At 40.1% G+C, this 15,944-nt stretch overlaps 1 protein-coding gene across 4 annotated transcripts in view; it reads right to left on the bottom strand.

Moving 5' to 3' along the window:
* Positions 1 to 1,710: 1,710 nt before the first annotated feature.
* septin12 (septin 12) overlaps positions 1,711 to 15,944 on the bottom strand; it is a 109,629-nt gene continuing 95,395 nt past the window's right edge. For all 4 annotated transcript variants that reach the window (XM_070980227.1, XM_070980229.1, XM_070980228.1 and 1 more), the window contains 7 exons: positions 8,524 to 8,605; positions 7,050 to 7,187; positions 6,338 to 6,455; positions 6,002 to 6,097; positions 3,435 to 3,531; positions 2,948 to 2,999; positions 1,711 to 1,936 (listed from right to left, as the gene is read on the bottom strand). In XM_070980227.1, the coding sequence (XP_070836328.1) occupies positions 1,780 to 1,936; positions 2,948 to 2,999; positions 3,435 to 3,531; positions 6,002 to 6,097; positions 6,338 to 6,455; positions 7,050 to 7,187; positions 8,524 to 8,605 (740 nt within the window). In that variant the 3' untranslated portion in view covers positions 1,711 to 1,779. The remainder of the gene's footprint in view (positions 1,937 to 2,947; positions 3,000 to 3,434; positions 3,532 to 6,001; positions 6,098 to 6,337; positions 6,456 to 7,049; positions 7,188 to 8,523; positions 8,606 to 15,944) is intronic.

Raw genomic sequence — 15,944 nt, forward strand, 5'->3', positions numbered from 1 at the left:
ACTTTAATACTGGTAAAGCCAACAGAAATACATCTTAATAAGTAATACTTAAGCCCTGCGATCGGCTGGCGACCGGTCTAGGGTGCACCCCGCCTCTCGCCCGTTGACAGCCGAGATAGGCTCCGGCCCCCCCGCGACCCCAAAAGGGATAAGCGGCATAGAAAATGGATGGATGGATGGAAGTAATACTTAAATAAACAGAAAGAATCTCTACTCATTTAACGACTTGACAACAGCTGAACAATCTGAAAAGTGTGTCTGCTGACCTCCAGTGATTTAACTTCTTACCATGCTGAAGTGATGTAGAAATGAACTCCAGGGTGTGTCACTACAAAATGACATTGTTAGGTGCTTACAAGTGCAAAAAAGGACACCTTTGACCACACTCAGCAAAAAAAAAAAAAGCTCTCCATTTCTTCAACTCCACAAATTAATTCTCAAAGGAAAAAATAACACATAATCATTAGCAACTCCACTGCAATGTATGATGCAACATGTTAAAAGTCATTGTAAGCACTGAGGAATGTTTTTACTGACCACTGTTGATTGATGTGCAATGCATGCAAGGTACAGCTGTTCCTGAGGACATTTCACACCAAGATGACACTGTCTGCTCCAGGAGTTGAAGTAGAGTTGCCGAGGGTGTTGCAGCAAACCAGCCCCCAGGCTGCTGAGATTATTATTATTATTATTATTATTATTACATCCTACTTTCATGGTGCCTGACAACCACATGATCCTTTTTTTTAAATTAATGTGAGCAACACAGGTTTTCCAGATGGTTTCTCATAATATTTTGTCCCGTACTAATTTGTTTGCAGGCCTATTGATCTGTTGTGACAAGAAGGTTTGAACCAGCTTGAGACTGCCCCTCTGGTGAGCACAAAATAAATTTCAAATTCATCTTACAAGAACCAGTACTATATATATGGAACTATATACTGTTCCATTGTTTTAAATAAGTAATGAACACAAAAAAACATTAGGGTAATGGATAAAAGCCATTAAAACTGAAAAATAATAAATGGAAACCATAAATGGAAACCTGCATAAAAATAAAGGTTATAATTCCTACATTTGATACCCTATTCAAAGCCTGATCTGGTTCATTGAAATTTGAAAATGACACTGGATTATGATGTTGAACTGAGTGCTTACTGAGTCATACTGAACACTGAGCAACATGTATTTCTAGTGATTTTGAAATAAATGTTATCAGTAGTGCATTATGTGCTCAACTGACCTCATGACTCGATGCATTCTGTCTGTCTCAAGAGATAAATTGAAGTCAATTATTCCAAAACATTTTTGGGTGTAGTTATTCTTTAAAAGAGGTAGACAATAAACAAATTAAGCACTTTGTTGCTTTGGCACTTAAATGTGGACTGAAGGGAGCATCTTCAGTTGTACCGATACAATGTGAATGAAAAAGAGGATGAAACTCAGCAAGGAGAATGGTATAATACAGCATGTACACCAAAATCCTACAGATTAATCATTTAGTTTATATTTCCTGCAGTCAGTTATATCTGCGGTTAAATCAGGTCAGAAGTATAAAAGGCAGCCATCTTTTCAAGAAGCAACTTAAATCAAAAGAGCACATCATCCACCTCTCTACAGCATGTTGGCTGACTTAATTCTGGCATGAGGACAATGGTACTCTTAGGGCAGTACTTTGCAGCAGGTTCATATTTTTATTTTAACAACTCTCTTTTCCCATCTCTCATTGTGATCGGATGAGGAGCATCAGCATTTGCAGGAAGAAGGCTGATGGAGGGATCAGAGATGGCTCTCTGATTCAGCAGTTCCATTCTCCAGCAGCCAGGTGGATAGGCCCAGTTCACCGAAGTTCATGTTACTCTCATTGAGCCGTCGTACGCGATAGGTCTCATAGTGAATATTGTGTGTCACATCTTTCAGGTCCTGCAGGTGAGACCTTTGCAGAAAACAAAGACAGAAAGATTCAGCTGGCTATTAATTTTGCTACTCTCTTTATGATAAATCAGGTTCAAACCAAAATGCAATTCATGAAGCTCCCACTGGCATTCCTTCTTTGGAAGTGACATTTCTCTCTATTATACATTTCTGACATGTCAACCCCCCCTAAAATTGCTTAAACTAGCAATCATTGGAAAAAAAAAAAAAACAATCCTTGCACTTTTTGCAACAGTGAGTATGCGATAGGTGACTTCAACAACATGGTTGAATGTATTTTGTGAAGACCTGAAGAGAGATTATGAATACTAGAGAGGAACTTAGTTGTCTGACAGCCAGCAGAACCATGTCATCCCCAAAATACAGAGATGATGTCCCAGCCCAAAGGCTACAGGGAATGCGCTTGATATCCCTTTGAGAATGCAGACACAGCTCACACTCGCACAGGTATACAGGCAACATACTTCTGGTAGTTGTGAATTTGGATTATCAGTTGCACACAGCGCCCCTAATATGATAGCTGAAAGGTGTGGGGAAGAGGTTTCTGACCACTGGACAAGCGGTTCTGACTAAGTATACTAATAATCTTTGTCAAACCTTAGATTTAGGAGGAGCATAGCAGATCTTGTCCTGGTTGTTAGACGGTGGACCTATTGTTTAACGTAAACAGACATGGATGACCTACAACACTTCCACTTCAGCACTGGCATGAAGCAATGTCTGCGCGTCTAATAACACCACTATGACATGCAGGTCAGTAAAATGGTTATACTTACACAGTATAAAATAATTATTGAACGATTTGTTTGTTACTATTGTAGCATTATCTTTTAGGACAGGAATGTGCATGGTTATTTTGTTTTACAACAAGGTGTGAATTAAAAAAAAATTCAAGGACATGTGTGTTGTCAAATTTTGTCAACATCTGAAATAACTTTTATGGTCCTCAGAAGTGACTCATATCCCACCTCTTTTCTGATGAATCAAGTGTAATTGCAATAGTCAAACTTACCTGATGAGGAGATCTCTCAGGTTGGCAAACTCACAGTGCCCCACATTTTCAACTGTGGAAAGCAAAAAGGATTTATGTTTGGCTTTCAAAAACATCAGTTTAAAGTGATGTGACTGATTCAGGATTTGGGAAAAATTTAAATGGCGATTAAAATGTTATCATAGGGCAATGGGAACTATTTATTTGCACCTATTCTTTTTGATTCATTCTACCAATAATTATAGTAAGAAGATAAATTATAGTAAGAAGTGAGGGTAGCTAAAGAAATAGTCCATATGGAGATATGTATTCCAGAGTCAGAAAATGAAGCCTCTTGTGTAAAAGAAGTAGTTTCCGCTTGGGTTTGATCAGCTGCTATAGTCATTGACCCCTTTGCTGAACCTAATCATCTGCTCTGCTAAAAGTGAGATCACAATCTGGACACAGTGGGAACTGAGATAAGTAAATGATAATACCAGGTGTAAATGAAGTTTTACAGATGCCTTACCTTCAATGATTCCCCACTTTGTTTTACGGCCCAGCACCTTGTTTCCATTGACCTGGTGCTCCTTGTCTGTTCCCACTACAGCAAAGGGAATGCTTTCCTAAACACATACACACTATGAGCATGTCTCAGTCAGGATCATTCATTCAGTGATAATTACAATTACTCATTTGGCAGACACTTTTATCCAAAGTGACGTACATATGAATTCACACATCGATGGCACAGAATCAGGGTTTTGGTGTTCAGTATCTTGCCCAAGGATACTTCGGCATGTGCACTGCCAAGTCCAGGAATCGTACCACCGACCTTTGGTTTGGCAGAGCCACTCGACCGACTGAGCCACAGCTGCCCTCATTCATTATAACATAATATGTTGTATGTATGAGCTCTATTGTCAGTATTATTGAATTTGTACTTTTCAAGTATTTCTTCCCCATGCTTTTTGAATACTAAGGAATGCATTTTGGTAATATTCTGCAACTATACTGCCACATGATGGTAAATATATCAATAAAAATAGGACAACAATGTATCTTTATTTAAATTAATAAATTAATTAAATTCATTTTGGCTTAGCAGTGCTTTTGATCTATTTAGGATTAAGTGGGTGGGAACTGGAGTCAAAATTTGAGGTCTCTGGCAAATAAGATGGATGAGCTCGTTGTGCTGGTCAGGTCTCAGGACCGACAGTGCAGCCTAATGGCTTTTATTGAGTCATGGATTCACTCACATGGACTAGACCGGAGCTAGAGGTACCCTACTTCAGCTGTGTGCAGGCAGACAGAGACATGGCCCGGGGCATAAAGAAGAAGCGTTGCGGTGGTGGGGTGTACAAACGATGGACGAGAGGAGGAATACAAAGCAGTGTTGGACAATTTTAAGGAATGGTCTAGTAGAAATCAACTGATGCTTAACCAAGACCAAGGAGATGGTAACTGATTTCAGAACAACCAGGATGACCACACAACCACTGCGTATTCTGGGGGAAAATGTCACAGCGGTGGAGGATTACAAATACCTCAGTGTGCACCTAGACAACAGGCTAAACTGGAAAACTAACATTAACACCATCTACAAGAAGGGGATGAGAAGACTCTACTTCCTCAGGCTCAGATCATTCAATGTGAGCAAATGTGTTAGAGATCTTCTACAAGTCTGTTGTTGCCAGTGCACTCTTCATTGATACAGTGTGCTAGGGGAGCAGCATTGAAGCCAGTGACACCAACAGACTGAACAAGCTGACCAGGAAGGCTAGCTCCATTATTGGCTGCAAATTAGACACCTTTGAGGAGGTGATGGAGAGGAGGACACTGGACAGACTGTTATCCATCATGGATAACCCTGAATATCCTCTTCACTACCTCGTGGACAGACAGCGGAGCTCCTTCTGCAATAGACTGCTCAAACTCCGCTGTCACAAGGAACACTTCAAGAAATCATTCCTGCCATGAGCCATCACACTTTTCAGCAGTAATTTTCAACAGTTAATCTCTACCAACATCACAAACCCCAGTATTTCAATGTTTACCTTGCACTACTGCGATACTGCATAATACTGTTTATTGTTTACATTTATTTATCACTTGCAACTTGTACATATTTTTTCTGGTACATCGTTTATAGCTGTGGCTCTCTCTCTTTAAGAACTGATGTATTTGTTTATATACTGTTATATTTTATATATTTTACATAGCTATATTTTCAGAATTGCTGCTATTCTATGTTTCTATACTATTGCAAATTTTGAAAGCTGAATTTTGTGGTGAAGGCCTACGAAAGGTTCTCTTCTGATTACTCACTCCAGATTCTGTTAAATCTTCCTGAAGATCTTTTGCAGTAACTTGGGAGTTTTGATTTGCATTTCTAGCAATCCTATGAGCAGTTCTCTCTGAAAGTTTTCTTGGTTTTCCAGACCACCACTTGACCTCCACTGTTAACTGCCATTTCTCAATTACATTAAAAACTGAGGAAATGACAGTCTGAAAAAAAAAATTGCTGTCATTTTCAGCATTCTATTGCTTTGTGAGCATCAATTATTTTAGTTTTCAGAGTACTAGGCAGCTGCTTAGAGGAGTGAGTTAGAGGAGGCTGCTGATTGTTGGGACAAGGTTTGAGGAGTCAGAATATTTAGCCCTAACACACTGATTAAGGCCTGAGACCTTGGTAAAAGTTATGACACCTCCAATCTGTTGTGGTGCACAAACTTTTGTATGGTACTCCTTTCTTTTTTTTTTTTTTCAATCTAAAATTGTACAAAACAAAAATAATTTGCTGTGAGCTTCAGTGCCCAGAGGTTCCTGGGGGTAGTAATTAGATTTAGATTTGATTAAACTTCATTATCATTGTCAGAGTGCAGCACAGAGACAATGAGTTTGGAGTTAGGGTTACTATAAGCCTGGGCCACAAGATAATAGTGAACTGTGATGGGTAGTATGACTCTTAACAAACAACATTTTTTTTTTCATTTCTTGATGAACTTTCCCACAATCTATATTTAGTCCAACAAAAAGTAATAGAAGACAATATCAGTTCTTGCTGTGAAAAAATGACAGGAGCAGAGACGTTACCCTGATCCTGTCGTTGAGGATGCGTTCCTCTGGATCCTCATCATACTCTTTCTGAGGATAAACACAAATTCCATTGGCTGCCAAGTCTTGCCTTATCTGTCAAACAGTCAAGTCAAATCAGGTTAAACACAGGTCAAATGGATCAGACTAATTGGTTTACATTGATTATGGTAAGGCAGGATTTATGAGCGCCGAACACATGCATGGTGTTGGGTGGTATAGGGATGATTTACTGAGAAACCAGATTTTGTTCATATTGCATCTTAATGTTATCTAGAGAAAAAGAAACTAATGTAAAGAAAACAAAGTTGTATTTGTGAATGTGTGTTCCATTACCCTCTCTTTGAACTCCTTTCTTTCCTCAATGGTGAGTGTGTCTGCTTTGGCGATAACTGGAACAATGCTCACTATCTTCCCTAACCTCTTCATGAATTCAACATCGATGGCACGTAACCTGGAAGCAAAGACACACCTTTGGTTAGTTTGGCCACAGAGGAGGTCAATGGCACCGACAAATGCTCTGTATATACAGACACTGCTTAAACATTATTTGTGGATACAGGATACATTCATTGATTTTTGGTTTTGGTCTTTTCATGGGATTTGTTGGCAATAATTTAACATAACAAACATTTTTTAACATTTTGATGAACAGATGAAAGAGAACACCAAATAATTCCTGACACTTTCCACCACACTTGTCCTCTTTCCATCTGACCTGCATGCCTGTAATTTTGTTTTTGACGATAGAGTCTGTTGTTGACAATAAGATTCTATTTTTGACCAGCCATTGGATGAATGCATTAAGTGGATGCCATCATAGCCAAAAGCTGAAACCAAAACAAAATAAATTCACTATTTTTAGCCATGCCAGTGACTATAAATCCACCTTAGTCTCGTTTACATAAAATAACAATCTCAGTAGTGATTTCCATTTCTTCTAATTTGTGTCTTCACAGAAATTTAAAAAATCTTTGTTCAATCAGTTATGAACAGCCCTGTGTTATCTCAGAAATGTGATGCTGAACATCAACAAATTAGTACTGACCTGTGTCCAGTGGCAGGGAGGAAGTAGATGCAGCAGTGGATTCTGCTGTCAGGTATCCTTCTCTTGCGGTTGACATGCAACTCCTCTCTCAGGTATTTCTCATACTGCTCATTGACGTACTTGACTATCGGCTCCCAGCTGGAGATGAGCAGCAGAGAAGAATCAGTCAGTGACTAGAAAATTCTGGCCGTGTCTTTAAAGGACAAGGTTAGCATTATTGTAATTTTTTCTTACTGTCCCATGATCAGACTAAAACCAAGAATGTTTTCATTTGTGTAGTAATCATTTTGGATGTGGTGGTTCAAAGCCTATTAGCTACTAGTGAAGACATAAATCCTTACAGAGTATTTTGGGCAGCATGACAGTGCACATGCAGGGCTGAGTCAAAATACATGTTCATATAATGAAGGAAAATGTCACCCAGTGCAACAGCATCACTTACTGATTTGTGGACAAATGGTAGTTAAGATCAGGCTTTGTGCGGGTTTATTATTATCATTATTATTATTATTATTTTACTTTTCTGCTGAAGTGGCTTAAATTACTGTGAATGATGAAACTTGTCCCCAATGCAAATGATGTGCAAGTGTTACCTTGTTTTGATTTCCTGTGATAGTATATGTCATGGTGAATTGTGGGTAAATGTTTGTAAAATTAAAACACTAGGCATCTAATACCTCTATTTGATTCTATATGAATAAGACTGAAATATTTACACACTCTCTCTGTCAGCACAATGCAGGACCATAAGCCACAACATACAGACAAGACATGCCATGTCCTCAAACCAACTGATTATGTGTTTCATGTCTGCAGAGCAGACTTAAGGTAAATAACCTTTCAGACATGTATTGAGTTTATGACACCAAGTATAAAATGTAATGACTTACTGTCGGTTTCTCAAGCACAGAGCAAACAGAATGACACGTCTTACTCTCCTATTTTTTTCTGACTGCACTGACTAAGGGTTCTTGAAAATAAACAAGAAAAGGTAAGTCGAGAAAAATCTAAATCTGAAGAGATTTATAAAATCTTGTTTTGGAAGTCTTATATGTGACATTTAGAATATAACATGTTATGAAATTTCAATTGTAACAGTTCTTGCTGCTGCTAAGTGTGGGACAAGGTCATTAATGTTTGGGTTTCTTCTATAACCTAATAACGACTTAATTACTCATTCATCTGTCATTCGTCATCTAACCCTGCTGAATTCTGTCTGAGATTACAAATGAATGATATCAGTTATTAATCAGTTAGTATGTTATGCCTGGTTCACACTGATGGTGCTGTTTATTCAGTATGATTTTAATTTTTATTTTTTTGTTGATGTGTCAATATAATGACTAACAACCACTCTGTAGAAGCTAATGGGGGTTCTATAAAGAATGAAGAATACAATTATTTACAAATACTATTGTGGCCATTTTTTTTTTTTTAACCACAATCCACCTGTCTCCACCCTCCTGTCACTCACCAGTTCTCATTGTTGATCTGGTCTCCAAATCCTGGAGTGTCGATCACTGTCAGCTTCATCTTCACCCCCTTCTCCTCAATTACTAGACAGAGAAGGACAGAGGGTGATGTGCTTACATGTGCAGTACTTACAAATTTCTCTGCCATGACTGAATGGTTTTATGGTTACCAGATAATCCAGCAAATCCTCTTTCTGAAGTGTCAAAAATGCAGCCAACATGCAACGATGGTAGAAAATGAAATCTGGACTGCGTTGAATTTGGTATGGAATATATTATACTTATTATATATTATTATTATATTCCACAGAGTGGAACCACCATGCCATGGTTTCCAATAAATTCTATGATCCCTGTGTGTGTGTTTGGGATTTAAGTCAGGGTTGAGGGTTGGTTAAAAATGAGGTTGTGGTAACAACAGTTTTAGGCTTAGTTTGGTTTAAGGATGAGGGTTAGGATTGGCTATGGGAATAAAAAAAATCCTCATAAGCATAGTAAGACAAACGTGTGTGTATTTGTGTGATGATGAGATCAAAGCATTGCCTTCACTGAGTGGTGTGTACAGTCTTGTGTAGAAGTGTGAATGTTTGAGGAAAGTCGAGCAACAGAATAAAGTCTATCATTGAAGTCCATTGTCACTGTTAGGTTTTCAACCTCTTTTGCTCCAGTGTACATATATATATACACATGTATATATATATACATATATATATTAGTGCTGTCAATCGATATAGATAATATTTAATCACGATTAATCTCATGAATGTCATAGTTAACTCGCAATTAATCGCAAATTAATCGTTATTCTAAATTTCCCATTAATTATCTTTTTAATACTCTTATCAACATGGAAAAGTGGATAGACTTGCTTTGTGCAAATGTTTTTTATTGAAAACAACAACGCGTAGTGTTATTTCACACTAACATTCTCACTTTGAGCAGTCATCCACATTTGAAGCAAAATCTCACACAATTTAACACTGTCAATAAACAGATGACAAAAAAATAAGTACTTAGTTACAAAAAAGCCCCTTCAACAACCCTTTCAAAGGGATCAAAACAGGGTGATACAAAATAAAGTTACAAAGTGTACATCATTGTAAACTAGGACTCCGGCTATAGTGCAGTTAAACCATGGCTCAGACTTTCCTTTCTTAAGTTTCCTTTGAACATACAAGCAGTCAGACTATAATGCTCTTCTGTTTATTCACCAGATTGGCTATGGCTGCAGAAAGCTTGTTCTTAGTTGCGGTATCCATATGCCACTGTCAAAAGCAATCCATTGTTGCCTGGTTTTGACAAGGAGGTGGTGAATTTGCATTCGCCATCAAGTGGTATTTCAGACTGGATGTGCTATGGTGATAACTCAGTTCACACCAACAATACACACAGATAACTTTGGTCTTGTCAGTTGAACCATCTGGCAACTTTTTGAAACTAAACTTGTCTTGTTCACATCCATTTTCGATGTTTTGCGCTTGACGTCCACACACGCCTTTTTTTTTTTTTTTTTTTGGCTAGCGAGCAGGCAAGACCAAATACGTGTGTGGGGCATGCCTATTGTTTTGTTTCCGGTATACACTCCGATCCTGTAGTTTTTGTAACGTTACTAGCAGTGGCCACAGCTTATAAAAAACTACAAGTTCACTCGGTCACAAAGAGCATTAATTGTGCAATAAAAAAAAAGAAACCGTTAAAATTGATTTGCGTTAACGCGATATTAAATCAATTTTATATATATATACACACACACACACACACACACACACACACACACACACACACACACACACACACACACACCCTGGACAGATGAATCAGCTGCTAAGATCGGGAACCCACCCGGAGTGGCTGACCCAAGGCCGCACAGTCTTCGTCATGAAGGACCCACAGAAGGGCCCGGTACCATCCAACTACCGGCCTATAACCTGCCTGAGTACAACACAGAAGCTCCTGTCAGGCATCATAGCGGCTAAGATGAAGGCAAATGGATCAGTACATGAGTAGAGCACAGAAAGGAATTGATAACAACACCAAAAGGGCCAAACACGAACTTCTGGTCTTACAGTTCCACCTGTGCACTGCCTGGATTGACTACAAGAAGGCCTATGACTCAATGCCACGCACATGGATACTGGAGTAACTAGACCTGTATAAGATTGACAGGACACTTAGAGCCTTCATCAGGAACTCGATGGGGTTGTGGAAGACAACTCTGGAAGCCAACTTAAACCAATTGCGGAAGTGAGCATCATTCCTCGAGGCAGCGGCCGAGGAGGTGGAGTTGCAATCTAAACTTGACCATAACTCATTTGAAAGCCTTGTTCTCACTCTTTCTTATGAAAAATGGAAAACAGTGCAGCCAGTTTTATTTGTTATAGTATACCGCTCTCCTGGTCCTTTCTCCGAATTTATAGCTGAGTTCTCTGAGTTTTTATCAGGTTTAGTCCTTAAAGCAGATGAAGTAATTATTGTAGGTGACTTTAATGTACATGTCGACGTTGATAATGACAGCCTTAGCACTGCATTTATCTCAGTATTAGACTCAGTTGGCTTCCATCAGAATGTACATGAACCAACTCACTGCCTTAACCACACCCTCGACCTTGTTCTGACATATGGCATTGAAATTGAAGACTTAATAGTCTCCTCACAGAATCCTCTTTTATCGGACCATCATTTAATAACTTTTGAATTCATATTACCAGACTACCAGCCAGTAGGCAAAAATTCTTATACCAGACTCCTGTCTGATGGTGCTGTAGTTAAATTTAAGGATATGATCCCATCAGCATTTAATTCAATGTCATGTCTCAATACAACAGAGGATTCCTATGCTAACCTTTGTCCTTCCCAAATTGACTACCTGGTTCATTGTGTATGACACTTGACTGTGTTGCTCCCCTAAAAAAGAAGATAATAAAACAGAGGAGGTTAGCTCCATGGTATACCCCTCAAACCCACAAATTAAAGCAAACTTCACGAAAAATAGAAAGGAAATGGTGTTCTACCAATTTGGAAGAATTTCGGTTTGCCTGTCAAGAGGGTCTTAAAATATACAGGAAAGCCCTCAGCAGTACCAGGGCAGCCTATTATTCTGCACTAATAGAGGAAAACAAGAACAATCCCAGGTTTCTCTTCAGCACTGTAGCCAGGCTGACAGAGCGCCATAATTCTGTTGAACCATGTATTCCTTTGGCTATGAACAGTGATGACTTCATGAGCTTCTTGAATGATAAAATTCTTACTATTAAAGACAGAATTCATTGGCTCCTGCTGTCAGCAGGTACTTCTGTTCTTCAAACACAGAAACCGTAGAAACTGTTACTCAACATGTTGCAGTTTTAGACTGTTTTACACCTGTCGACCTTCACCAAATAATTTTGTCATCAAACTCATCAACCTGTATTTTAGACCCCGTCCCGACAAAGTTGCTTAAAGCAGTTTTACCTTTAATTGACTCTTCCGTATTAGACATGATCAATCTGTCTTTATCAACAGGCTACGTACCACAGTCCTTTAAAATAGCTGTAATAAAACCTCTGCTTTAAAAGCCTACTCTCGATCCAGGGGTTTCAGCCTACTATAGACCGATATCCAACCTCTCCTTTTTCTCAAAAATTCTCGAGAAAGCAGTTGCCAATCAGCTGTGCGACTTTTTAAACAATAATAGTTTATTTGAGGATTTCCAGTCAGGATTTAGAGTGCATCATAGCACAGAGACAGCACTGGTTAAAGTTACAAATGACCTTCTAATTGCATCTGATAAAGGATTTGTCTCTGTACTAGTCTTATTGGATCTTAGTGCTGCATTTGACACCATTGACCATGGCATCCTATTGCAGACACTGTAACACTTTATTGGCATTAAGGGAACTGTGCTAAGCTGGTTTAAATCCTACTTGTCAGATCGCTCTCAGTTTGTACGCGTTAATGACGACTCCTCTGTGCTCACTAAAGTCAGCTATGGAGTTCCGCAGGGTTCTGTGCTTGGACCAATTCTATTCACCTTATATATGCTTCCTTTAGGTAAGATTATCAGGAAGCACTCAATAAATTTTCATTGCTATGCAGATGATACCCAGCTATATTTATCAATGAAGCCGGAAGAAACCAGTCAGTTAACTAGACTACAAGCATGTCTTCATGACATAAAGACCTGGATGACCTGCAATTTTCTGATGCTAAACTCGGACAAAACTGAAGTTATAGTAGTAGGCCCTAAACATCTTAGAAAGTCACTTTCTGATGACATAGCAGTTGTGGATGGCATTGCGCTGGCCTCCAGCACCACTGTAAAGAATCTGGGAGTCATCTTTGACCAAGACATGTCCTTTCACTCCCATGTAAAACAAATTTCAAGGACTGCCTTTTTTCACCTATGTAATATCGCAAAAATCAGGCATATTTTGTCTCAAAATGATGCAGAAAATCTAGTCCATGCATTTGTAATTTCCAGACTGGATTATTGCAATTCCTTACTATCAGGCTGCCCAAATTCGTTGCTGAATATTCTCCAGTTGCTCCAGAATGCTGCAGCACGTGTTCCGACAAAAACCAGGAAGCGAGATCATATTTCTCCAATACTCGCCACTTTGCACTGGCTCCCTGTAAAGTTTAGAATAGAATTTAAAATTCTCCTCCTTACTTTCAAAGCCATAAATGGCCAGGCACCTTCTTATCTTAAAGAGCTCATAGTACCTTATTTCCCCACTCGAACACTGCGTTCTCAGAATGCAGGTCTACTTATGGTTCCTAAAGTCTCAAAAAGCAGAACAGGAGGAGGAGCATTTAGCTATCAAGCTCCTCTCCTGTGGAACCATCTTCCAGTCTTGTGTCCGGGAGGCAGACACTGTCTCTACATTTAAGAGTAGGCTTAAAACTTTCCTTTTTGATAAAGCTTATAGTTAGGGCTGGCTCAGGCTGGTCCTGCACCAGCCCCTAGTTATGTTGCCATAGGATTAGACTGTCGGGGGACCTCCAAAGATACACAGAGCTCCTCTGTCCTTCTCTCCCTCTCCATCTGCACGCTTTCATGTCCTACCACGGCGTGTTATTAACTTAGCTCCTTCCCCGGAGTCTCTGTGCTTGGTCGTCTTGCAGGTTCCACAGTGGCTGAATCTGGATTGTGGATTGCAGCTGCGTCTCCTGCCTTGGCCCTGCCTGACATCCACTGCAACTGCTACTACTATTATTACATCCACTGTCACTGTTACTGTGATTGCATGTCTGTCTCTCTCTCTCTCTGACTGCATTTCTGTCTGTCTGTCTGTCTGTCTGTCTGTCTGTCTGTCTGTCTGTCTGTCTGTCTGTCTCACTCTCCCTCTCTTGCTCTCCCTCTCTCACCCAACCGGTCAAGGCAGATGGCCGCCCACCCAGAGCCTGGTTCTGCCCAAGGTTTCTGCCTGTTAAAAGGAAGTTTTTCCTCACCACTGTCGCCAAGTGCTTGCTCATGGGGGAATTGTTGGTTTTCTGTAGATAAAAGAGCTTGGTCTGTACCAGCTCTATATGGAAAGTGTCCTGAGACAACTTCTGTTGTGATTTGGCGCTATACAAATAAAATTGAATTGAATTGAAATTGAATGCCCGTGAGACAATCCCGCACATAACAGCGGGGTGTAAGATGCTGGCAGGGAAGGCATACATGGAGGTATAAACAGGTGGCTAGCATCGTACACAGGAACATCTGTACCAAGTATGGGCTGGAGGTCCCTGGATCAAGGTGGAAGACACCTCCAAAGGTGATCCAGAATGACCGACCCAAGATCCTGTGGGACTTCCAGTTCCAGACAGACAAACTGGTGATGGTGAACCAACCAGACATAGTGGTGGTAGACAAAGAACAGAAGACAGTCACAGTGGTAGATGTAGCAATCCCAAGTGACAGCAACATCAGGAAGAAAGAGCACGCTGGAAGCTGGAATACCAGGGTCTCAAGAAGGAGTTGGAGAAGATGTGGGACATAAAGGCAAAAGTGGTCCCAGTAGTAATCAGGGCACTCGAAGTGGTCTCCCAAGCTGGGAGAAATGGCTCCAGCAGATGCCAGGAAGAACATCTGAGATCTCTGTCCAGAAGAGCGCACTCCTGGGAACAGCCAAGATCTTGTGCAGAACCCTCAAGCTCCCAGGCCTCTGGTAGACCGGAGGAGGCACAATACCACCCCAGGCAGGGCGAGAAGGGGATTTAATTTTTTTATCTTTTTTATTTTATTTTTTTTACACATGACTGGTCAAAAGTTTGGACACACCTTCTCATTCAATGGTTTTTCTTTATTTTTTATTTTCTACATTGTAGATTAATACCGAAGACAAACAATATAAACTTAAAAGTGTTAAACAAAGCAGGATATGCTTTATATTTTAAATTCTTCGAAGTAGCCACCATTTGTTTAGATGACAGCTTTGCACACTCTTTGCATTCTCTCAATCAGCTTCATGAGGGTGATTCATGTGGGATTCAATTAACAGGTGTGCCTTATCAAGAATTAATTTCTGGAGTTTCTTGCCTTCTTAATGTGTTTGAGACCATCTGTTGTGTTCTGCAGAGGTAGAGTTGGTACAAAGATCTATATAGTGAATAGCCCTATTTGACTACTGTTCGAATTCACATTACAGGCAAGAACCACTCAACTAAGTAAAGAGAAACAACAATCCATCATTACTTTACGACATAAAGGTCTGTTCAAAAGAACTTTCAACGTATTCCCAAGTGCAGTCAAATGCTATGATGAAACTGGCTCTCATGAGGACTGCCACAGGAAAGGAAGACCAAGAGTCACCTCAACTGCAGACTCCATTAGAGTTACAGACCTTCGAGCTCGCAACCTCAAATTAGAGCCCACATAAAAGCTTCACAGAGTTCAAGTAACAGACACATCTCAACATCTTCTTCATTCATTCTGGTCGCTGTTTACATCCCGCTGCAGGCGAATGTGCAGGGCGCACAGCGTGTCATCACCGACCAGATACTGTGTGTGGAGTGGACTAACCCAGACTCTTTATTGTCCTTGGTGACTTTAACAAAGGTAACCTCACTCACGAATTCACTAAATACAGGCAGTTTATTAAATGCCTGCCCAGAGAGGAGAATATTCTGGATCACTGTTACACAACAGTCAGGGATACTTATCACGGTCATCATGGTCCACCTGATTCCTGCATACAGGCAGAAACTAAAGCTCTGCAAACCTGTAGTGAGGACATCAAGGAAGTGGACCAGTGAGGCTGTGGAGGATCTCCAGGCGTGTTTGGACTCTACTGACTGGGATGTTCAGGACTGCTACCAACAGTCTGGATGAGTACACGGAGGCTGACATCCTACATCAGCTTCTGTGAGGACTGCTGTGTTCCATCAAGAACCAGGGTGAGTTACAACAATTACAAACCCTGGTTCACAGCTAAGGTTGGCAAAGGAAGAGGCCTTC

This window comes from Chaetodon trifascialis, chromosome 15, assembly GCF_039877785.1.
Source record: "Chaetodon trifascialis isolate fChaTrf1 chromosome 15, fChaTrf1.hap1, whole genome shotgun sequence".
Classification (NCBI taxonomy): domain Eukaryota; kingdom Metazoa; phylum Chordata; class Actinopteri; order Chaetodontiformes; family Chaetodontidae; genus Chaetodon; species Chaetodon trifascialis.